At 43.0% G+C, this 26,159-nt stretch overlaps 1 protein-coding gene across 1 annotated transcript in view; it reads left to right on the top strand.

Moving 5' to 3' along the window:
* The first annotated feature begins 2,807 nt into the window (after positions 1–2,807).
* anxa5b (annexin A5b) overlaps positions 2,808–26,159 on the top strand; it is a 68,345-nt gene continuing 44,993 nt past the window's right edge. Inside the window, exons 1-3 of the mRNA XM_043674025.2 lie at positions 2,808–2,904; positions 3,185–3,210; positions 17,265–17,349. Of these exons, the coding sequence (XP_043529960.2) occupies positions 3,193–3,210; positions 17,265–17,349 (103 nt within the window). The 5' untranslated portion in view covers positions 2,808–2,904; positions 3,185–3,192. The remainder of the gene's footprint in view (positions 2,905–3,184; positions 3,211–17,264; positions 17,350–26,159) is intronic.

Raw genomic sequence — 26,159 nt, forward strand, 5'->3', positions numbered from 1 at the left:
AGAGCACTGTTAGATAAAGTTGGACTACATGGAATTGAAGGTAAATTATTGACCTGTTCAGAATTTGTTTGAATGGTTGGAGACAGTGGTTGTAATAGGCAGATAGACCAATTAGCATGACAAGATTAAGGCTGTGCTTCCAGAAACAGTTTTGTTAACAGTTTGGATGGTGGATTAGAAAGTCAGATAAACAAATGTTCTGATAATGGAAAGACTAGCAGCATTGTATTTATATAATTAAACAAAAAACTGCAAATGCTGACAATCTGAAACAAAAAGAGAAATTGTTAGAGAAACTCAGCAGGTCGAGAAGCATCTCAAGCAGAGTTCATGTTTTGAGTCCAGTGTTTCTTCTTCAGGACTGATAGCAGCTAGGAAAAGGTAAAGTTTATTCTAAGACTAGTGGGCAGAGGGTGGGGTGGGGTGAAGAAGGAGTGAGCGGACAGGTGGAGACGGACAGAAAGAAAGTCAGCTAGACAAACGTTGGTTGATAGTAAACAGGGAAGAAGAAAAGCTGATAATGGAGACAATGAGTGGGTGAAAATGGGTTGGCTGTGCTGCAAAGCAATCCATGGCATAACAGGACCTGGAGCGGGTAAATGATATGGAAGAAGGTGTTCAGGATCTAAAATTATTTAATATGATATCAGGTCCTGAAGGCTGCAGGGTCCCCAGTGGAAAATTAGATGCTGTTCTTCCAAGCCTGCGCTGACCCTTGCCTGGAGCACTGCAGTAAGCCTGAGACAGAGATGTTGCCAGGGAACATGATGGTGTGTTGAAGGGGCAGGCAATTGGAAGCTTGGGGTTCTTTCCATGGACAGAACATAGGTGTTCCCAAGGTGGTCACCCAGTCTGCACTTCATCTCCCCAATGTAGAGGAGACCACATTGTGAGCAGCAATGAGCAGACTAGATTGAGTGAAGTGCAGGTAAATTGTTGCTTCACTTGGAAGATGTGTCTTGGGGCCTTGCATAATGAGAAGGAAGGAAATAAATGGGAAACTGTTACACCTTCTACAGTTGCTTGGGAAGGTAGTGCGGGGAGGTTTTTGGAGTGGAGGAGGAGTGGGCCGGGGGTCCTGGATGAAATGGTGCCTGTGGAATGCTGACAAGGGAGGGGAGTTTGCATCCTGCAGGAAGTGGCGGGAACGAGCAGCCTCTGATCTTTTGGATGCAAATGCTGATGGAGTGGAAAATGAAGACCAAGGGAGGCCTTATTGGCATTGTGGGAGGGAAGAGGGGGGGGGGTGAAGGCAGAAATGGGGAAGAGGGTCGGACATGGCTAAAGGCACTGCCAACCATGGTGTTGGGAGTCGGGAGTCTTGTAGTGGACATTGGTGGCCAGCCTATCCTCAGAAATGGAACCAAATATTGAGGAAGGAAGAGTCAGGTGACGGTGAGAACAGGATGGAAATTAGAAGCACTATTGATGAATTTTTCTAATTCTGAACGAGAAAGCGAAGCAGAACCAATAACGTCATCAATGTATGGAGGAAGAGTTCAGAGAATCATAGAATGCCTATGTGTGGGAACAGTCCATTAGGCCCAACAAGTCCACACCGACCCTCCGAAGAATAACCCACCCATTCCCCTACCCTATTACTCTACATTTACACCTGGCTAATGCACCTAACCTACACATCCCTGAACACTATGGACAATTTAGCATGGCTGATTCACCAAACCTGCACATCTTTGTATTGTGGGAGGAAACAGGAGTACCCGGAGGAAACCCACACAACACAGGGAGAATGTGCAAACTCCACATAGACAGTTGTGAGGCTAGAATCAAACTCACATCCCTGGCGCTGTGAGGCAGCAGTGCTAACTACTGAGCCACCATGCCAAGAGTTGTGGGGGGAGACCAGAGTTGGACTGGAACAAGGAATGCTCTACGTACCCCACAAAGAGACAGGAATAACTTCCCATGCATGTAGTTACGGCCCAGCCTTTGATTTGAAGGAAGTGGCAGGAGTGAAAGAAGTAGTTGTTCAAAGTGAGGACAAGGATGGGCAGGCAGAGGACAGTGTTGGTAGATGGGGATGATATAGGCCTTTTTCCCAGGAAGAAGCAGAGAGCCCTGAGACCATTCTGATGATGGGGGTGGGGGTGGGTGGATGTGTAAAGGGATTGCATGTCTATGATGATGAGGAGGGCACAAAGACAAAAACAGAAATTGCTGGAAAAACTCAGGTCTGGCAGCATCTAGGGAGAGAAATCAGAGTTAACGTTTTGGGTCTGGTGACCTTCCTTTAGAACTGATAATTGCTAAGAAAGGGTTGATATCTATACAGAAGATGGTGGGGGGGGAGGATGGAGGAGTAAACAATAGATATAGATAGAGTCTAAAGAGAGAGAAAAATTTAGACAGACAAAGGAGTGGTTAAAATTCAGTTGGGGAATGAATGGGGGCTATTAGCAGCTGACAATAGGCTGTGTGTGATAGCAGTTGTTGAGAGTGTGTTGCTGGAAAAGCACAGCAGGTCAGGCAGCATCCGAGGAGCAGGCTGCCTGACTTGCTGTGCTTTTCCAGCAACACACTCTCAACTCTGATCTGCAGACCTCACTGCCTCTTATGTGTGACAGCAGTCCTTGTGATGACACGGCTTGGTGTGTGGGGGTGAGAATAAGGACATGGTCTCAAGCCCTGAAATTGCTGAACTCGATATCAAGCCCAGGAGCCTGCAGAGTTCACAAGTGGAAAATGAGGAGCTCCAGGAAAAGGTTGTCAAATCTTTCATCGAATAGAACTACAATTCCCAGCATTCTGAGCTCTTCATCTTACACTGTTTCCTCAGGCAGGGTGGGGTTGTACGACTTGGAAAGTATGAGCTCACACTTGTAGTGGTTTTTGATATTGAGCTGTGCTTTTGCCTCACAAACCCCGAAGAAGCTCGGCTAAACAGTATGCCTTCATTGTTACTATACCTAATATTTTTTCAAAAACGAAACGTCGGTGTGGGGGGGTGGAATTGGTAATAGGAGGAAAAGTACAGAATGTCTCTGCTTTGCTCAGTTTCACAGAACAGATGTAAAATTGTCTTGATTAGAATTGGGTTATATATTTGGATTTTAAAAAGTAAATCATGACCAAGATGAAACTTTGAAGTTACATTTTGTCGACGTGTTTTTATTCCAGACGCTCTTGTGATTGCTTCACTAATTTTATTTTTTGTTTTGATTAGACTGGAAAATGGCATCGAAAGGGAAGGTAGGTCCAATATTTACAACAAGTTGAATGAAAAAGCTGCTGTTCGTTTACTGGCCATGTCAAGGCATAACTTTAACTGTACTTTTTACGTAGGAAACTATAAGTTATGTTGATAATACGAAACTGAATACGTGTGGTCTTGAGACCCTATTTCCCCCCCCAGCTAATATTGAGCTGAAATGGGGAATTTGTTGAATTAGTTCCAAATGTCTGAAAAAGTTCAAGAAAACTTGAATCCCGATAGGATGCGCGCTTCTAGAATTCCCGGAATAGAATTTTTTTTGGTGTTCATTTTTTGCTTCGCTGTTTTTCCCAAACCAGCTTTACATTTTGCCAACTGTTAACTTACCACGGTCTGACTTTCTAATGATGGAAGTGTTTGGTGAGTATTAGAGGAACGTTTAATGGACAAAGGAGCACAAAACAAAAACTGCTGGAATCTGGTCCAACGAAGATGGATTCCTGTCCTGTTTTCCACTTTAGTTGGTTGAATTAAAGCTGGTTAAAATATTGCAATTCCAGATCAGCCCTGCCTGGAGACCGAACCCGAAACCACTTTGATCAGCTTGGCTCGGATACAGAGTGGATGCAGCCTGTGCTGGGAGGTTGTGGTCCCGTGAGGGTGGGGCTGTTACAGTTTGCTTTTTAAAAAAAAAACTCTGGAATTCATTTCTTTTGAGGTTTTGTTTTACTGCGATTACTGATTTCACTTAACTGGTGCCACATTTTTTATTCAGCTGAGCGTTGTGCCTGATGTTTTACCAGAGCAGCTTACAGACTAAGTCGGACCAAGTGTCAGTTGGTGTGTGGCAGCTGTAAACTGGTTCATCTAGCAGCTTGGCTATTGGCCCCAAATCTCCTCTGCTGTTCAGTGTAGTCCCTCCAAAGCAAGGATTTGAGGTATAATTTTTCTTGCTTTTATTAAGTTGTGAATTAGTAAAATATAGATCATAAATTTAGGTCATCCCTAATATTTGAGCCAGAGCTTTACTTGTCAATACAGTAGCAGGTCAAAGAATACTACATTTGCAGAGTCAAGGGATATTTGTGACATTCTAAACAGAAATCCACTTATTTTCTCCAGCGTTTAACCTCCTTTGAAGCTGATTGATGAACTGCCAGTTTAACTGGGCTTGCCATATTGGAACTATGCAGCCTTTATCAATACTGGGGATTTTGGTTTGAGTTCCTGGCTCAGCCAGATATGGGCAGGGGGGACTTTTATAATCATTGGCACTTTAGGACCCTAACTTAGTTAGATGCTGACATAAACCAGCAGCTAAAGTGGGTGCAAGAGTGTCCTCGTGCTTTCTCAACTTGTGTATCCCTCCTTCCTGACTAAAAGGATGGTTCCAACTGCTTCCTGATATTTGGCTCCTGTTCTCTCACCTGCATCTGACATCCTTGCTGCTGGCTACAGTGGAGTGAAAACAGCTTGAGCCTCTCACTGAAAACATGGTGCGGATCTCCACTCATCCCACGTTCCATCCACTTTTCTCACCTCAAAAGGGGCTATAATTTTTAAAAACTATTCTACTGGCACCTTTTTTCTCTCGAAGATGCTAGATGCAAATTGGTCTGGCAACAGTCCAGTAATTCTCCAAAGAGCCTATCCCTCATATATTTGATTTAAAAGCTTATACAAGATAGTATAGAAGCCAAACTCAATTTCTACATGAGCAGATCCAATCTAGAAGAAGCCACTGGGAAGTAGTCAGGAGCAGATTTGATGTTTTCCCTTCTAGAAGCCTCAAGTGCTGAGAGCAGTTGTATTGCCATCCTTAGTGGAAATGACCAACCGAGAGTAGATCTGGAAGTGAAAGTAGGAACTGATGTTCTGTGGAGCTCAGAGACTGTGGGATGGGCGGCAGTAAGTGGAGGTTGGATGCGAATATTTGTGGTTTTTATCAGTTTGGTAAATCTTCAAGTCACTGTAACAATGATATTCAGGCCAGTCATTCTATTTTCTAGTAACATTTTGTTTAATAATAACTATGCTCCTATTTCAATGAATTTAAATATGGACTACAGTTCATATTGTAATGCACGCATCTAATTTCGTAGCTACAATTTTTTAAAAAGAAGCACGTGATGTTGTCTACCATTAGTGATTTTGCCCCAATCATCAATCACTTGTATAAGTAAAGTGTATATTGTTATGATCCCAGTAGATGATAATACTGAGCAAGTCAGATTCATGAATAGAAATTGGTGTGAGAGATCGTATGTTTAATTTTTGCAGTTTGTTTAAAGTGATGGTTAATCATGGAGCCATATTTATGAGAGACAATTCTTAACACTGGTGCCCCGCAAAGCTGTGTACTCAGCCCTGTACAATACTACTTATACACAAGTTTGCTGATGACACCGCCATTTAGTTTAGATTTCAACAATGAGATGGAATATAGGAAGGAGATTGAGTGCTTAACAGCATGGTGCAAAGATGACAATCTCTCCATCAACACCAGCAAAATGAAGGAGCTGGTCATTGACTTAAGGAAGCAGAGTGGAGGACATGCCCCCAATCTGCATCAAAGGCGCTGAGGTGGAGATCGTCAAGTCCTTGGGAGTCACAGTCACCAACAATCTGCCCTGGTCCCCCACCCACATTGACACTATAGCTAAGGAAACACAGCATGTCCATAAAGACACTTACAAATTTTTATAGATGCACCGTAGAAAGCATCCTAACTGGACGCATCAGCGTGGTATGGCCACTGCTATTCCCAAGTCTGAAAGAAACTACAGAGAGTCGTGAACACAGCTCAGTCCATCACACAAACCAGTCTCCCATCCATTGACTTCTTCATAACGAAAGACTCCTCCCACCCAAGTTAGACTCTCTTCCATCTGTCAGAAGATAAAAGTTTGAATGCACGTTTGGAAAGATTCAGGAACAGCTTCTACCCTGCAATTTTCAGACTTCTGAATGGACCTCTTAAATGTTACTGTTGATCTCGCTCTCTCTGCACCATCTCGGCAGCTGTAACCTGTATCTTGCACTCTGTTCTGTTACTCTGATGCACTTGTACAGTATGAATCTGCCTGTAAAGCACATAAGACAACACTTTGCACATTACCTCGGTACATGTGACAGTAATCGAACTAATGAAATCAAACACCAAATGTTCTTCAACCTATATTCTGTTGTTGATCACAAAAGAGGAATTAAATGAATGAATGGATTGAATTGTCCAATTTATTCTGGTTATAGCCAAGATACCCCAAATTATCGGGCTCCAGAGAGAGGATACCATCTATATCTGGATTTCTTTTTCTGCCCTGTTTCTATCTTTCTCCTCAGTACCTGCACTGAGATTCTGTGCATAATTACATTTAATTTGACTGTACTTAATTTGCAAAACTCAGTTATTTACAAATTAATGCCAGGCTCACCGACAGAGACTTGTCACAACTACAACATGTTACTATGTTGAAAAAGTATTACTGTATTTGTCCAGGAGTTAATGAATTTCACGTAATGTAGGAAGCTGGACAGAATTGGGATTTCAAAGTAGATTACTGAGCATAAATAAAAGTACATTTAATATTCTTATTGATCTCAGTCAGCTTTTTTACACACTTCCTGAAAATATCAGATTAGCTTTCTAGCTTTTTCAGAATTTAAAGTACATTAAATTAAGTTGAATCGTGTTTGCTTCTTCAAATTGAATTAACTATTCTATTATTTGAATTAAAAAGAGTCAGAGGATTGGACAACAAATAATCTAAATCATGTAGAGATGTACTCTATAAACCTTGGCTGTAAATCAATTAATTTATATCATTTGGTTTGAAGGTAATAGACAGAGGATGATGATGGAGAGTTGTTTTGCAGACTGGAGGCCTGTGACCAGTGGTGTGCCATAAAGATAGATGCTGGGTCCACTGCTTTTTGTCACTTCTATAAATGATTTGGATGTGAATACAGGAGTATAACTAGTAAGTTAGCACATGACACCAAAATTGGTGGTGTAGTGGACAGTCAGGAAGGTTACCTCGGAGTAAAATGGAACCTTGATCTGATGGAGTGGCAAATGGAATTTAATGTAGATAAACGTGAGTGTTGAATTTAGGTAAGGCAGATCAGGGCAGGGCTTGTACACTTAATGGTCCGGGAGTGTTGCTGAACTAAGAAACCTTGGAGTGCAGGTTCATAGCTCATTGAAAATGGAGTTGCAGGTAGATAGGATAGTGAAGAAGTCATTTGGTATGCTTTCCATTATTGGTCAGTGGATTGAATATAGGTGTTGAGAGGTCATGTTGCAGCTATACAGGACATTGATTAGACCACTTTTGGAATATTGCATGCAATTCTGGTCTCCTTCCTATCAGAAAGATGTTGTTGAACTTGAAAGGATTCAGAAAAGATTTACAAGGATGTTGCCAGGGTTGGAGGGTTTGAGTTACAGGGAGAGGCTGAATAGGCTGGAATGTCAGAAGCTGAGGGCTGACTTTATAGAAGTTTATAAAATCTTGAGGAGCATGGATGAAGTGAATAGCGAAGGATTTTTTTTCCCTGGGGTAGGGGAGTTCAAAACTAGAGGGCATAGGTTAAAGGTGAGAGCGGAAAGATTTAAAAGGGACCGGAGGAGCAAATGTTTCACACAGAGGGTGGTATGCGTATGGAATGAGCTGCCAGAGGAAATAATGGAGGCTGGTACAATTACAACATTTAAAAAACATTTGGATGGGTTTATGAGTAGGAAGAGCTTAGATGGATATGGGGCAAATGCTGGCCAATGGGTTTAGATTTGTTTGGGATACCTGGTCAGCGTGGACGAGTTGGACGGAAGGGTGTGTTTCTGTGCTGCACACCTCTATGACTGTATGTCTGTAACGGAGCAATATCCTGATTAGTGCTTCTGATCAACAAGGTATGGTGTTTGGACAGGAAACTACAGAAGATACTAGCCATGTACAGTACTTTTCAGTTGAGTTGTTAATTCCACTAATAATAATTAACTAATAATAATTCTACATCCTTGTTCACCTCTGTTATTGTGCTCTTTCTGTCTCTCTGAACAAATGTAAAAGCCCAATGCTCCATTGTTCTTTGAGGTCATGTGTGTATTCATTCATAGGAACAAGTGGAATCCGCCCCTCTCGAATCTTTTTGCCCTGAGTTATAATCTCTTTCCCCTTCCCAGCAGCAGATCTGTTGATTGTATGGGCTGCTTACCATGCCAAATGTAGGTTCTGTTTAGACACAAGAATTAAAACCTTGAGTGTTGCTGAAAAAAAAAGACATTTTGTCAAAGCTTTTTTTTCTTGCATTCATCACAACCGTTTGCAAGAATACGAAGTTAAGAGAAAAACCAGCATTTGTATGGCATGAAGGAGTGCTGGTTTTTCAGCAAGTGGATTCTGATTTGTAAAGGTGTTGTAGTGGAGAATGTGCCAATTAATGATTTTGATCGTGAGCAGCTAAGCTTTGTCTAAGTTTATAAACCAGACAGGTTGACTCTGGTCAGAGTATTGCCTGAGGCAACAAATAAAATACACAAAAAGCTGTTTTTCGAACTGAATCAGAGCCAGTGAGTAAACACATTCTCTTTCTGTCTGAAAAGATGAGTCTAGCAGCTTTCGGTACATTTCAGGGGCACCACTGCTGAGTCTGATTGATGATCCTAAATTGGTTGTCACTGTAAATGTTAGCACACTTAGTATTATCCAGCAGATGATGTTCAACTGTACGATCTTCTCAAAAGTTGCGCACTGCCTTGTGAGTTGCAGATGTTTAGGCTGTTTGGATATGGCCCATACTTTGCTTGTTGCTCACAGCTGAAGGGTGATGTTGTTTGATAAAATGCGCCAGTCTTTGGGACATACTGTGCACATTTGTGACATCACACTGGCACTGACATTCACTCATTTGTCTGGTAAGCAGAATATCTTTGTGGCTTGACAGAAGCTTCCTGTTTGTGGTAGACCCCACACTTGTTGCAACTGCTTAGTAGCATGATGGCACAGCTGCTGAAATCTTTGAGATACCTTGCCTTTCCAGTGTAATTTGAGTTGGAGCTGAAAATGTGTTGCTGGAAAAGCGCAGCAGGTCAGGCAGCATCCAAGGAGCAGGAGAATCGCATGAGCCCTTCTTCAGGAATGAGGGGAGTGTGTCCAGCAGGCTAAGGTAAAAGGTAGGGAGGAGGGACTTGGGGGAGGGGCGTTGGAAATGCGATAGGTGGAAGGAGGTTGAGGTGAGGGTGATAGGCCGGAGTGCGGGTGGGGGCGGAGAGGTCAGGAAGAAGATTGCAGGTTAGGAAAGTGGTGCTGAGTTCGAGGGTGGGGGGAGGGGAAATGAGGAAACTGGAGAAATCTGAGTTCATCCCTTGTGGTTGGAGGGTTCCTAAGCGGAAGATGAGGCGCTCTTCCTCCAGCCGTCGTGTTGCTATGGTCTGGCGATGGAGGAGTCCAAGGACCAGCATGTCCTTGGTGGAGTGGGAGGGGGAGTTGAAGTGTTGAGCCACGGGGTGGTTGGGTTGGTTGGTCTGGGTGTCCCAGAGGTGTTCTCTGAAACGTTCCGCAAGTAGGCGGCCTGTCTCCCCAATATAGAGGAGGCCACATAGGGTGCAGCGGATGCAGTAAATGATGTGTGTGGAGGTGCAGGTGAATTTGTGGAGGATATGGAAGGATCCTTTGGGGCCTTGGGGGGAGGTGTGGGTGCAAGTTTTGCATTTCTTGTGGTTGCAGGGGAAGGTGCTGGGAGTGGAGCTTGGGTTGGTGGGGGGTGTGGACCTGACGAGGGAGTCACGGAGGGAGTGGTCTTTTTGGAACGCTGATAGGGGAGGGGAGGGAAATATATCCCTGGTGGTGGGGTCCGTTTGGAGGTGGCGGAAATGATGACGGATGATATGATGTATATGGAGGTAGGTGGGGTGGTAGGTGGGGACCAGTGGGGTTCTGTCCTGTTGGCGATTGGAGGAGTGGGAAGTGGAGGAGATGCGGTGGAGGGCATTGTCGATCATGTCTGGGGGGGGAAATTGTGGTCTTTGAAGAAGGAGGCCATCTGGGTTGTTCGGTATTGGAACTGGTCCTCCTGGGAGCAGATGTGGCAGAGACGAATTCTCCTATTTTGAGTTGGAACCAAGGTTTCAGGATCAAGAGTGACCAACTTTAGGACCTTTCAGGAGTTTGTGTGATATATAGAAAGAAATGATCAGATCAGGGTGGCCTTGTTAAGTTTTTGATGTGCATTACTTCAGCATCATGTTTGCAGGGAGCACATGGCTCAGGCCCTAGTTGTAATGTTTCTGATAAGATCTTTCTGGCATCATGAGAAATAGTAGGAATCCCAATGTGTGTACTGACCAGTGAGGGTACACTGTAATAGAAAATCCCCTGTCCAACTCGCAATGAGAACATTGAAGAAAGGTAACTCATTTGACTGTTCCAGTTTAAATGTGAATTTAAGCAGGAGGTGAAATCCATTAAGATATGTAAGGAAATTCTTATATTCAGCTACGCATTCAACCAAATATGCCACCAACATTTTGGAAGTGGCAAAAGATCCAAAGGTGGCTGCAATTCCACTGAAGGTGTGTTTCTCATGGAATCTAATTGGGGATCCCATGGCAACAACATGAATGTACATGTTTCTATTAAAACCAATCTGTGTCTCATTATCAAAACATTTGGAAATGAAAACTGGCAGTTTTGTCTTTTTTCACCACTATGTTATAAAAAACTTAGCTGTGCGTTGAACTGTCTTATTGCTACACTGAAATGTTCAAGTTCTGTACTACCAAATGACTGCTTAAAACCTTATTCTGTTTGAAATGAGTTGGATTCAGATTATCTTACTTCAAGTGCTCGTTCTAGAGTTAGCTACAACCTAAACCCAAACACTGGCATCTTTTATAATATTGCTGATATCTGGAATGAATTATCTGGTCTTCGTGTACCTAAATATTGAAAGCCACACGACTTCCTCTCTTTGTGTACTCTTGAAGCTTGTTGATTTTAAGCAGCATTAAATATGTTTTGATCGCATTAACAGCTTTATCATAAATTACTGACTACTTTGCCAGACTTGCTACAGTCTTACTGGGTGTGTTGGTAAGATGACAGCGACATGAGTAATCTGAGTTATCCGATATAGCATTAGTGAGAGTCATTCTCTGAATTTTGCAGTTGCTAATTTAGAAAGTAAGAAAGAACTAAATACTGAACTGAGTGTGAAAGATCATGTTGAGCCATGAAGATCCTCCGCATAGAATTGCACTTTTAAGTAGCTTGCTGTTAAACTAGGAAGATCTTGAAAGAAATCCATGTGCGTAGATCCCTGAAAGTTGCCACCCAAGTTGATAGGGTTGTTAAGAAGGCAAACGGTGTGTTAGTTTTAATTGGTAGTGGGATTGAGCTTCAGAGCCACGACGTCATGCTGAAAACTGTACAAAACTCTGATGCAGCCACACTTGGAGTTTTGCATGCAGTTACTGTATTATAGGAAGGATGTGGAAGCTTTAGAAAGAGTTCAGAGGAGATTTACCAGAATGTTGCCTGGTATGGAGGGAATGCCTTATGAGGAAAGGCTGAGGGACTTGAGGCTATTTTTTGTGAGAGAGAACAAGGTTGAGAGGTGACTTAATTGAGATGTGTAAGACAATCAGAAAGTTAGATAGGGTGGACAGTGAGAGCCTTTATCCTCGAATGGAGATGGCTAGCATAAGGGGACATAGCTTTAAATTGAGGGGTGATTGATATAAGACAGATGTCAGAGGTAGTTTCTTTACTCAGAGCAGTAGGCGTGGAACACACTGCCTGCAATAGTAGTAGACTTGCCAACTTTAAGGGCATTAAATGGTCATTGAATAAACATATGGATGAAAATGAAGTAGTGTAGGTTAGATGGGCTTCAGATTGGTTCCACAGGTCGGCGCAACATCAAGGGCCTGTACTGCGCTGGAATGTTCTATGTTCTAACTTGCATGTTTTGCATTCTAGAAGAATGGGAGGTTGATTCAAGTCCGCCTTTGAATGGAATTATCCCATAAGGTCATAAAACAAAGGAGTATAATTAGGCTATTCAGCAAGTCGATTGCCATTCAGTCATGTCTGATATGTCTCTCGTTCTCTTACCTTCTCCCCAGGAGCCTTCGGTTCTCGATTGATAAGAGAATCATTTAATATATGTCCTAAATATACTCAATGACTTGGCCTCAATGGGTTGCAGAGATTCATCACCCTCTGGCTGAAGAAATTACTCCTCATCTGAGTTCTAAAGGGTTGTCCCTTCACTCTGAGGCTGTGGCCTTGGGCGCTAGTCTGTCCTACCAATGGAAACATCATTTCCATGTTCAGTCTTTGCATGCCTCTCAGTATTCTGTAAGTTTCAAGATTACCCACCCCACCATCTTTTGAAATACCGTCAGGACTTCAGAGTGCAACAAGCCTTTCATCCCTGGGATCATTACTGTAAACTTCCTCTGGATCCCCCCCCCCCCCCCACCTCCCCAATGCTAGCAAGTTCTTCCTTCAATTGGGGGCCCAAAATAGGTCAATGCTTTCAATATGGTCTGACCAGAGCTTTATACGGCCTCAGCAGTGCATCCCTGCTCTTGTATTCTAGCCTCCTCAAAATGAATGCTAACATTGTATGTGTCTTCCTAACTGCCAACTGAATCTGCATTGTTAACCTTAAGATAATCCTGAACTCGGAGGCTGAAGGCCTTTTTTGTGCTTCAGGTTTCCGAAGCTTTTCTCCATTTAGAAAATAGTCTCTGCCTCTGTTTTTCCGACCAAAGTGCATAACTTCACACTTCCCCACATTTATATTCCAGAGAAAGTGAGGACTGCAGATGCTAGAGAGTCAGAGTCAGAAGGTGTGGCGTTGGAAAAGTACAGCATCCAAGGAGCAGGAGAGGCGACTGTCCTCCTTTGATACTGCCTGACTTGCTGTGCTTTTCCAACGCCATGCTTTTCGACCCTGACATATACTCCAGCTCCAGGATATCTCTGCAGGGGCTTTTTGTGGTAGTGTCCTAAGGCCCCAACCATCTTCAGTTGCTTCATAAATGACCTTCCCTCCGTAATGGGTCAGAAGTGGGGATGTTTACTGATCATTGCAGTGTTCAGTACCATTTGCAACAATTCGGATGCTGAAACGGTTCATATTCAGATGTAACAAGATCTGGACAATATCCAGCCTTGGGCTGGTAAGTGGCAAGTAACATGTATGCTATACAAATGCCAGGCAATGACCATCTCCAATAAGAGCCAATCAAACCACCACTCCTTGATATTCAGAACTCCCCATTATCAACATCCTGGGAGGTTACTGTTGTCCAGAAGCTCAACTGGACTTGCCATATTAACACAGTGGCTACAAGAGCAAACCAGAGGCTAGAATACTGTGGCAAGTGACTTTCACCTCCTGACTAATAAAGCCTGTCCAACATCTTCAAGGCCTAAGGCAGGAGTATGATGGAATACTGCCCACTTGCCTGGATGGGTGCAAAACCATCTAGGACAAAACAGCCCACTTTTTTAGGACCACATCCACAGCAGTGAGTACTATCTACAAAAGTCACCAATGACAGCACATTCCAAACCTTCCATCTAGAAGGACAAGGGCAGTAGATACATGGGACCATCCCCACTGCAAGATCTTCCCCAAAACCCTGCCCATCCTGACTTGGAAATATATCAGCGTTCCTTCACAGCTGGGCCAAAATTCTGGAATTCCCTCCCTAAGGCATTGTGGGTCAATCTACACCACATGGATTGCAGCAGTTCAGGAAGGCAGCTCACCACCACTTTCTGACGGGCAACTAGGGACAGGCAATAAATGCTGACCAGCCAGTGATGTCAATGTTCCACAAATGATTTAAAAAAAACTCTGCCACTTCTTTGCTTATTCTCCAGCCTGTCCAAGTCTTTCTACAACCTCCCCACTTCCTCAACAAGACCTATTCCTCCACCTATCTTTGTGTCACCTGCAAATTTGACAACCATTGTCCTCAATTCCTTGGTCCAGATCATTATAGCACAAATAATTTGGCCCTGACACTGACCACTGCAGAACTTCACTCATCACCAGCTGCCGTCCTGAAAATGACTCCTTCAATCCTTTCTGCCAGTCAGCCAATCCTCTATCCATGCCCGTTGTTTGCCCTGAACACCATGGGCTTTTTTAAAATCTTATTTCACAGCCCCCCCCCCCAGTGCAGCACCTTGTCAAAAGCCTTCAGGATATCCAAATAGGTTTGGAATGTGCTGTCATTGGTGACTTTTGTAGATAGTACTCACCGCTGCTGCTGAGTGTTGGTGGTGGCGGGAGTGAATGCTTGTGGATGTGGTCCTAAAAAAGTGGGCTGTTTTGTCCTAGATGGTTTTGCACCCATCTACTGGCTCTCCATCAATTAACTCCTCAAAGAATTCTAACAAATTTGTCAGGCATGACCTCCCCTTGATGAAGGCATGCTGACCCCATCCTTGTTTTATCACACTTCACAATCTCATCCTTAATAATTGGACTCTCAAACCTTACCAACAGCACTGGCAGACTAACTGGCCTATAATCTCCTGTCTTCTGCCTCCCTCCCTCCTTTTTAAACAGGGATGTTACGTTAGCTATTTTTCAGTCCTCAGGCACCCTCCCTAACTGCAGTGATTCCTGAAAAGTCACCAACAATGCCTGCACAATCTCCTCAATTACCTCCTTCAGAACTATAGGGTGTAGGCCATCTGGTCCAGGTGACGTACTCACCTTCAAACCTTCCCCAGCATCGTTTCCTCAATGATGGCCACTACACTGACCTGTGCCCCTGAATAGTTTGACATTCTGCTATGCTGCTAGTGTATTCCATCATGAAGACTGACGCTAAGTGCCTATTCAGCTCCTCCACCATTTCTTTCTTCCCCATTGCAACTTCTCCAGCCTCTTATTTTACAGTCCAATGCCCACACTTCCCTCTGTCTTACCATTTCGATATCTAAAAACATTCTTGCTATATCTTTTATTAGCTATCTTACTCTCATATTTTATCTTCTCATCCTTTATTGTTTTTTTTTTAGTTATCCTCTGCTGGGTTTTTTAAAGGATTCCCAAAACTCTGGCTTCCCACTTCAAATGAAATTTTGGTAACATGACATGTTGGTGAAGAACAACAGTAATAACAGCAGTCAGTAGTAATAATAAGTTTACACCTGTCGTCTTTGTCCAGATGGCCTATAATTTTGAACCTCCATCAAACTCTCTCAACCTCCTTAATTAACTAGTAGCTGAACTCCCTCATTGCAAGAACCATTCTCAAGAATCTTTTCGGCGTCCTCTTTCTACAGTGTGCCCAGAGTTGAACGCACTGCTCCAGGCCAAAGTTTATAAAGTTACACGTACACAAATCAGAACAATTGGTGCGTTAAACACTAAAATAAGGAATTGCGCATGCTGGAAATCTTTCTCCAGTACTTCAATGACATAGATGCATCCCTCTCTTGGAATTGAAAAATGTTTATCAATTTTACCTCCCAGTTTTCCTCTTCACCTGATCCGTCTCTGACTGTTTCCCTCCCCTCCTCGACATCTCTGTGTTTCCATTTCTGAGGATAAGCTAGCCACCGATATTCACTACAAATCCAGGCCCTCTATTACCTGGACTGTACATTCTCACCCCCTGAATGAAGTAAAGATTCCATTCCATTCTCCCAGTTTCTCTAACTCTGTCACATCTGTTCTGATGATGTCACCTTCCACGGTGGGGGGTGGCCTCGATCCTTTCCAACTTTTTCCTCGACCAAGGATACCCTACCACCGTAGCTGACACAGCCCTTAACCCCTATTGGACCGTTTCCCGCACATCTGCCCTCACCCCTTAACTGCCTTCCTCCAATACTGATAGGGTCTCTGGTCCTCACTTTCCGCCCATCAGCATCCACATCCAAAGGTTTATAAGCCACCATTCCTTCCACCACCAGACATCCATTATTTTTCACCTCCCTTATCTTTAGCATAAATGCCACTTTTACCGAGGGTCAATGGACTCAATGGTAGCTCTGCTTTCTCTCCACAGATGCAGCCTGACCTACTGAGTTTTTCGCAATTTCTGTTTTGTTTTCAGATTTCTAGTATCCACAATCCTTTGTTTTATTACAACTGGTGAGGCAGGTTTATTACTCCAGTGAAAAGCAAACAAAACGTTGGGCTGAACCAGTGTTTTATCAGACTCCAAATCCCAGCTTTTTGTGCATTTTATTAACTGCATTCTCAACCTGTCCTGCCACCTTTTAATGGTTGATGTGCATTTATCCTCCAGCTCCTCTGCTTCTGTTAAAATTTTATCTTTTATATTGTGTTACTTCTCCTCATTCTTCCTGCCAAAATGGATCACTTCACCTTTTTCCTGTGTATTAAATTTAATTTATAATTTGTCGAATACTTCAGCAGTCTGTTTCTCTCCTCTTCAAGCTTATCACTATTCTTAGTAGCACCACCTTGAGGGAAATTGGAGATGGTCAATAAATGCTGATCTAACCAACGATGGCCGCATCCATGAATGAATTTTTAAACATTTATATTTTTGTGCTAATCTGTTGGCAATAAATTTGCAAAATATACGAGGATTGTTCTTTTGTTGTGGCTGGTCAGAATCGCCAAGAGCATTGACATGAGGGACAGATTAGCTACAATGTCTAATTTGTTTGGTGTGTTTAAAAGGTGGTTGTTGGGGGAGCAGGGTTTGGCGTGCTGGCACAAGCTTTAATGGAACTATGCAAACTTAGCCAAAATTCACCACCACAAAGATTAAGCCGTTTGCCCTGTACTAAATATGAATCATATATCTGAAAAGGTTGTCTTTTATAGAACTAAGGGAGTGCATTTCAGTTGGGTGAAGTTATGCGTCTGTCCAGTACTGTTAAGGTGTACACTGAAAAATCAATCTGGAAATAACTCAGCTGCAGTCCTAAACTTTGTAGCGTGTATTACTTTAAAGCTGGTTGTTAGAGGCAAAGAACAAAAAGGGGCTGTGTTTGTAGCTTTGAATTTATAATTTTTATAAAACCAAAGCCTTCTACATATTAAGAGAAAGTAACTAATTCCTTTTGCTGTCTAGACTACAAGGGGAACCATTAAGGACTATCCAAATTTTGATGCAAATCATGATGCTGAGGTGCTTAGAAAAGCAATGAAAGGACTGGGTAAGTATTCTCTTTATTAATACCAATTTTGGATATGCATGAACCCAAACTATATCCGTTTATTTTGTCATCATTTTGGTGTTTAGAGTTTTGCTGCATGATATGTGTAAAGACAACATTTGAAAGCTGTCAACCAGCCATCAGTCTCTATTAGGAGGAGAAAGTAAGGACTGCAGATGCTGGAGATCAGAGCTGAAAATGTGTTGCTGGAAAAGCGCAGCAGGTCAGGCAGCATCCAAGGAACAGGAGAATCGATGTTTCGGGCATAAGCCCTTCTTCAGGAATGAGGAAAGTGTGTCCAGCAGGCTAAGATAAAAGGTAGGGAGGAGGGACTTGGGGGAGGGGCGTTGGAAATGCGATAGGTGGAAGGAGGTCAAGGTGAGGGTGATAGGCCGGAGTGGGGTGGGGGCGGAGAGGTCAGGAAGAAGATTGTAGGTTAGGAAGGCGGTGCTGAGTTCGAGGGATTTGACTGAGACAAGGTGGGGGGAGGGGAAATGAGGAAACTGGAGAAATCTGAGTTCATCCCTTGTGGTTGGAGGGTTCCTAGGCAGAAGATGAGGCGCTCTTCCTCCAACCGTCATGTTGCTATGGTCTGGCGATGGAGGAGTCCAAGGACCTGCATGTCCTTGGTGGAGTGGGAGGGGGAGGTGAAGTGTTGAGCCATGGGGTGGTTGGGTTAGTTGGTCCGGATGTCCCAGAGGTGTTTTCTGAAACATTCCGCAAGTAGGCGGCCTGTCTCCCCAATATAGAGGAGGCCACATCGGGTGCAGTGGACCCACATCATCTTCACCTGCACCTCCACACACATCATCTTCACCTGCACCTCCACACACATCATCTTCACCTGCACCTCCACACACATCATCCATTTACTATAAACCGACCGACTCCCACAGCTACCTGGACTACACCTCCTCCCTCCCTGCCCCCTGTAAAAACGCCATCCCATATTCCCAATTCCTCTGTCTCCGCCGCATCTGCTCCCAGGAGGACCAGTTCCAAATCCGTACAACCCAGATGGTCGCCTTCTTCAAGGACCGCAATTTCCCCCCAGACGTGTTCGACGATGCCCTCCACCGCATCTCTTCCACTTCCCGCTCCTCCGCCCTTGAGCCCCACCACTCCAACCACCACCAGGACAGAACCCCACTGGTCCTCACCTACCACCCCACCAACCTCCATGTACAGCGCATCATCCGCCGTCATTTCCGCCACCTCCAAACGGACCCCACCACCAGGGATATATTTCCCTCCCCTATCCCTCCGAAAAGACCACTCCCTCCGTGACTCCCTCGTCAGGTCCACACCCCCCACCAACCCAACTTCCACTCCGGCACCTTCCCCTGCAACCGCAAGAGATGCAAAACTTGCACCCACACCTCCCCCCTTACTTCCCTCCAAGGCCCCAAGGGATCCTTCCATATCCGCCACAAATTCACCTGCACCTCCACACACATCATTTACTGCATCCGCTGCACCTGATGTGGCCTCCTCTATATTGGGGAGACAGGCCGCCTACTTGCGGAATGTTTCAGAGAACACCTCTGGGACACCCGGACCAACCAACCCAACCACCCCGTGGCTCAACACTTCAACTCCCCCTCCCACTACACCAAGGACATGCTGGTCCTTGGACTCCTCCATCGCCAGACCATAGCAACACGACGGTTGGAGGAAGGGTGCCTCATCTTTCGCCTAGGAATCCTCCAACCACAAGGGATGAACTCAGATTTCTCCAGTTTCCTCATTTCCCCTCCCCCCACCTTGTCTCAGTCAAATCCCTCGAACTCAGCACCGCCTTCCTAACCTGCAATCTTCTTCCTGACCTCTCCGCCCCCACCCCACTCCGGCCTATCACCCTCACCTTGACCTCCTAACACCTACCGCATTTCCAACGCCCCTCCCCCAAGTCCCTCCTCCCTACCTTTTATCTTAGCCTGCTGGGCACACTCCCCTCATTCCTGAAGAAGGGCTTATGCCCAAAATGTCGATTCTCCTGCTCCTTGGATGCTGCCTGACCTGCTGCGCTTTTCCAGCAACACATTTTCAGATCAGTCTCTACTAGCCAGTTTGTCACTGTCCTGCTATTGGAGACCAGTTCAGTTGACAATATCCCACAAAGCCCAGATTGTGCACTGGCCTCTGGCATCTTGGGAGTTCAAGGTTATTTGGTAAAGGAACTGTGATCCTTTGGGTTTAAGGTCCTCTACTTTAATCTGCAGATCACCTCAAACTATATCCTCCTTTTTGTTGTTTCTGATCTTGATGACAATTGTAGTGGATAATTTCCATTTATATGAGACCTACTTCCATCTTGGCAAGGTCTCCAAATACTTTGCTTGTAATTAATTACTTTAAAGTGCAGTGACTTGTATAAAAAGCAAATGCAAGATGGTATTTAGCACACTCCCCAAACTTCATAAGTTAAACTATTTGGCTGTAGCTGAGGGAGGAATGTAAACATGAATACAGCAGAATGGTTTGCTTGTGCTAAGTAGTATGAGAAGTTCTTTATAAGTGAACTGAGTCTTTATCCAGGATTTACAGGACTTAGCCATCTTGTTCAAATGGTCCAAAAAGATCTAACAATGCACCTGGTCCTCAGTGTTAGACCAGATTTTAAATCTAAGCGATATGCATATATTCCAGATATAGCTTAAACCACATGATTTCTTCTTGTTTCATTAAGTATTTTATAGCTTAACAGTACAGTCTGCATTGGCTCTCCAAATGAGCCGTCCTTTAGCGCCATTCCCCATTTTTAGTTTATAATCCTATACGCTCTTCCTTTTTTTTTGTCTAACCATCTTTTGAATACTTTGAACCTGCCTCCACAACAGGCCCATTCCAAAGCTTAACCACTTGCTATGTAAAAAGGTATTATTCATATTTTGCTTTTTACCATTTTACCAAATACTTGAAATCAGCGCCATCTTGTTTTCAATCCTTTCACAAACGGGAACAATTTCTCTCTTTCCTCCATGAGGTACTAGATCCATTATGATTTTGAACACCTCCATAAGACTTCCCCTTGGCTTGCTTCTTTCCAAATAAACCAGCTCCAAGTTCTCCAATCTATCTTCCTAACTGGAGAACCTCAGCCCTGGAGCCGTTCACGTGACTATTTTCTGCATTCTCTCCAATGCCTTCACATCCTTCTTAAAATACGGTGCCCAATTAGATGCAGTACTCCTGCTGAGACCAAACTAGCATTTTGTATAAGTTCAACACAACTTCTTTGTTGATGTATTCTATGCCTCTGTTAATAAACTGACCTGCCATCTTCAATGACTAAGAGTAAATATACATCCAGTCTCAGCTCCTGCATCTACTTTAAAATTATTTTCTTTTATGTTGTCTCTGTATTGAACTTGCCGTCTATTTGTCCATTCCACCAACTGATCTGTGCCTCTTTGAAGTTCTACCCTCATAAGAGTTCACAATGCTTTCAAATTTTGTCTTGTCCACAAGCATTAAAATGGGGCCCTGTACACCAAGGGCCTTAATATATATAAAGGAAAACAAGGTCACTGCTGACTTCTGGAAGCTCCACGACAAATCTTTCTCCAGCCTGAAAAAAATCCATTAGCCACTACTCTCCATTTCCAGTCACTCGGCTAATTTCCTATCAATGCCGTTACTGTCTGTTTTATTCCAGAGGCTATAACCTTACTCATGTCAAATACATTAACAAAGTTCCTGTGCACTACATCAACACTGTTATCCTCATCAACCCTCTCTCTCTTACCTCATCAAAGAAGCTCCAAATTACTTGGAACAGATTTTCCCCATTTTAAAAGAAAATCTGTGCTAGATTTTCTTTAACATATTTGGCCAGGTGACTGTTACTTCTGGCTTGATTTATTGTTTCTAGAAACTTCCCTTTCACTGAAAATAAACTGATCGACCTCTAATTGCTGAACCCATCATTAAACTTTTTCGGGCAAAGGTGTAATATTTGCAATTCTCCACTTCTCTTGCATCACCTCTGAATCTAAGGAAGACTGAATAATCACTGTCAATGCTTCTGCACATTTCCACTCTCATTTCTGTCAGTGGGCAGTACAGTGGCTCAGTGGTTAGCACTGCTGCCTCAGTACCAGGGTTCCAGGTTCAATTCCAGCCTTGGGCAGCTGTCTGTGGGGAGTTTGCACATTCTCCCTGTGTCTGTGTGGGTTTCCTCTGGGCGCTCGGGTTTCCTCCCACAGTCCAAAGATGTGCGGGTCAGGTGAATTGGCCATGTTAAATTGCCCATAGTGTTAGGTGCATTATCAGAGGGGGGTGGGTTGGTCTTTGGAGGGTCGGTGTGGACTTGTTGGGCCGAAGGGCCTGTTTCCACTCTGTAGGGAATCTAATGTAATCTATATTTGAGTGCATCATCCCTTGACCTGGTGTGTTATCCACTTTTGAGTCCAGGCAAGCCAATCCAATAGCTCCTCCTGATCAATCTTAATCCTTTCAAGTGTTTGACTTGCTAGTCCGCCATAGTTTGAACAGCACTTTCTTTCTTGGAACGGCATGTGCAAAGTATTTATTTCGATACTTCAGCCATGTCTCCTCCTGTAAGTCACCTTTTTGGTCTATGCTTAGTCCTGCTTTTATGTTTTCTATCCTTTTGATCTGCCTGATGAAAGCTTGACATTCTGTTTTATATTGCTTACCAGTCTCTCTTTCATACTCTGTTTTCTATTTTTTCACTTCCCCTAATGAAACTTGTATATTTAGCTTCATTTGCAAAAGAGACGATATGTCTCTTGAACATTGCCTGTTGCACTGTGGTTTCTTTCGAATTGCATACCTGAGGCTCCATATATTTTCTAGACTTCTGATATCCAGATAACTAATCTTGTATTGGTATTTTACTTGCACTTGCCAAACTGTGAATTTGTACCATTATTAGAAAAAAATGAACGCTGTTCCTAACTCAATTAATGCCTTCTATGTGTTTTACAGAACAGAGAAGTTGCAAAATAAAAAGTTTCCAGATGTGCCCATTGTAACCAATTAACACTATTTATTTAGTTTTGGGCATTGAATCTTGGGAAAGATAGATTTTTCAGGGTTGAGGACAACAGAAAATGCCAAGGCCTAACAAGTTAATTAAGAAAGAGGTTAAAAATTGAAAGAACTGCAGATGCTAGAAATCAGGAACAAAAACAGGTTGATGGATAGTCTCAGCAGCTGAAAATGTGTTGCTGGAAAAGCGCAGCAGGTCAGGCAGCATCCAAGGAACAGGAGAATCGACGTTTCGGGCATAAGCCCTTCTTCAGGACAGTCTCAGCAGGCCAGGCAGTGTCTGCAGAGAGAAATCAGAGTTAACATTTTCAGGATCAGTGACCTTCCCTCAGAACCCTTAAGAGAGAGGTTGCTTGGCAAACCTAGCCTGTAGGCCCTGTAACTTTAGAGAGGTGATTGAATCATAGTTTTATCACATGACGAAAGGAATTGGATACATTAAATATGTAGAAATCTTTCATTGGAAGAACCCAGAACCAGAGGGCATAATCTCACAATTAGAACTAAACCATCTAGGAGTGAAATTGATAGCTGGTTATTTTGGTTTAATGACTTGGATTAACTTTAATAGCATATAGTCTTAGTGTAATCCTGCAAAGTTTTGGTTCATCTTTTAATTTGTTTTCCTCAGCCATTTCAAAATGTCTGTTATTACTTCCAAACATAAGCACCGTTTTCATTTGCTTTGTCCATGTAACATAGTGCTCTTTCTTCAGGCTTGCTATCCTCCTGTCCTTGAATGTGACGCTGCCTCCCAAATCCGTACTTGCATTTCCCAAAATTTGATACTTGAGTGCAAACTCCCACATGGTACTCTCCACTGCTGTGTCAGGTGGATATTCCCTTCTTGATACCATTAAACACAAAGGTCTGCATTTGAAATAGCAATCTTTCATCCAAACTCTCAGATAATGTGCAAGTCTCCTGGCACACCTCTGTCTCCTTTAAGTGCAATGATGTGGAGGTGCTGGTGTTGGACTGGGGAGGACAAAGGCAGAAGTCACGTGACACTGGGTTATAGTCCAACAGGTTTATTTGAAATCATAAGCTTTTGGAGCACTGTTCCTATCTCCGAAAACTTTTGATTTCAGATAAACCTGTTGGACTATAACTTGGTGTGTGACTTCTGACCTTTTTTCTTTAAGTGTTACTGACTTCCTTAATAATTTTTTTTAATAGATATTTTTATTAGAGATTTAACATTTTTACAAGTTTACAAAAATAAACAAAACTCTCAAATACAAACATTAATATACAATTAAATCAAATATACAATAGCCAAAATTTAACAAAAGAAAAAATACCGAAAAAGGAGAAAAAAAAAACAAAACTAATTTAACCTACAACTAACCAGAGTGTATATTTAAGTCTCTTACATGCTCGGAATGTGTTAACATCAAATGTAATAAAACCCATATTCGTGTGGGATTCCTCTCCCGAGGGGCCCCGGACCAGCCAGGTTTGTAATCTCAGTTAAATAAAAGCCCTTGTTAGGATAGCCGAAATATCTGTATTTATGTAATTCAAGAAGGGCTGCCATATTTGTAAGGAAGTCAAGGGGAATACATTCCATAATTAATCTGTACCAATTTGAAAGTCAAGTCCTCAACCACCCAGTTCACCAAAATATTTTTCCTTGCACAGATAGAGAGAATAGAAAATAGTCTCTTCCCGTACATGTCCAGGGAGGGAAAGTTTGAAAAGCCCAAAAGGAGAGATACAGGGTCCACTTTAATTTCTGTTCCTAAAATTTCTGTCAGGGTACTTGCTACTTTAGTCCAATATCTACGGGTCTTATGACAGGTCCATAGGCAATGTACAAGAGTGCCCACCTCTATTTTACATTTGGGACACGTTGGAGATGTTTCTGCCTTAAATTTTGCCAATCGATCCGGTGCTATATGGGCCCTATGAAGTATCTTCAGCTGGATAGCCTGGGTTCTGTTACAGATAGTAATTCTTCTAGTGTTTTCCCAAATATCATTCCATGTTTCTATAGCGATTTCTAGTCCCAAATCCTGATCCCATGTTTTAAGCAGATTATCCATATCTCCCGATACTTCATCATGTAGTAAATGATAAATAGTACTGCCGGAAGATACCCCCACTGGTCGTAGGACACTACATTCTCTATCTGATTTATAAAGACTATCTAATAATGTAGTCTTCTTCTGTATATAGTCTCGAATTTGGAAGTATCAAAAGAGGTCTCCATTAGGTAATCCGAATTTCTGACGCAGCTGTTCAAAAGACATCAGGACCCCATCTTTAAATAGGTCCCCTAGACATGAGATACCCCTGGATCTCCAGAGTTTAAAAGTGGCATCTGTAAACCCCGGTTGGAATCCCCATGCTCCCACTATCGGTGCCTAGGGGGATGTTTTATTTGAATTACCCTCATTTTGCCGCATTATATTCCAAGCCTTAATTGTGTTTAGTATTATTGGGTTTTTACAGTGATCAGTAATGATTTTCCTCTTGTCTGAAAATAAAAGGTTAATAAGTGGGTATTTTACTTGAGAGGCCTCGATGTCCAACCAGATTGGGTCTTGTCTGATCCACAATCAATCAGCTATGTAACTTAATAGGGAACTTAACTGATATTTCCTAAAATCTGGAAAGTCCAATCCTTCCCTTGCCTGTGGAAGCTGTAGCTTCTTCAGCTTAATGATTCCAGATAAAGGAACCCAGCCAGCCATATAGTTTACATAAAGCTGTCCTCGGCAGCATCACCGGAAGCATTCTCATATGATATAGGAGATGGGACAGGACATTCATTTCAATTAGTGCCATTCTACCCAACCAGGAAATTGGAAGGTCTCCCCATCGCTGAAGGTCCTGTCTTATTCTTTCCAGTAAATGCACTAAATTAGCCTTATACAACTGACCAAATACTGGGGTAATAAAAATGCCTAAATATAAGAAGCCCTCCAGGGACCAATGAAAGGGAAAAAGGGATCCGTCCACTAAATGGGGTATCATAGCAAGGCCACCCATTGGCATAGCCTCCGATTTTGAGAAATTAATTTTATAGCCTGAGAATGCGCTAAATGTATTAATAACTTGGATTAGGTGAGGTACGGACATCAGAGAATTACTGAGGAATAGAAGAACATCATCTGCATACAGGGTAATTTTATGTTTACCTGTACCAATCCTCAGGGCCGTTATATTAGGTTCCGCCCGTATAGCTTCTGCTAGTGGTTCAATTATTAACGTAAATAACAATGGCGAGAGAGGACATCCCTGACGGCAGCCCCTACCCACACTGAAGCTATCCGAACCTAATCCATTGGTAACCACAACTGCTTTGGGATCACCACACAATGTTGAGACCCATTTGGTAAACACCTGTCCAATGCCAAACCTTTCCAATGTGTAAAACAAATATGACCATTCAACCCTATCAAATGCCTTTTCCGCGTCTAATGAAATTACTACTCCTGGTATCTTTCCCTGATGACAGGCTTGAATCATATTCAAAACCCTTCTAATATTATTGGATGATCTACGGCCCTTAATAAACCCTGTCTGATCCTCCTTTATAATATGTGGCAGTACCCTTTCTAGTCTCAGTGCTAATGTTTTAGAAAGGATTTTAAAATCTACATTTAGCAAGGATATTGGTCTGTATGACGCACAATCTTCTGGATCCTTTCCTTTTTTAAGAGAGATATTTACCTCTGTCAGCGAAGGCGGGAGACAGCCCTGACTATATGCATAGTTATACATGTCCATAAGTGGACCAGCCAATATTTCTGTAAATTCTTTATAGTATTCAGCTTGAAAACCAT

The sequence above is a fragment of the Chiloscyllium plagiosum genome, unplaced genomic scaffold, assembly GCF_037043375.1.
Source record: "Chiloscyllium plagiosum isolate Xiang-an unplaced genomic scaffold, Cpla_swu_hap1 HiC_scaffold_36, whole genome shotgun sequence".
In the NCBI taxonomy this organism is placed as follows: domain Eukaryota; kingdom Metazoa; phylum Chordata; class Chondrichthyes; order Orectolobiformes; family Hemiscylliidae; genus Chiloscyllium; species Chiloscyllium plagiosum.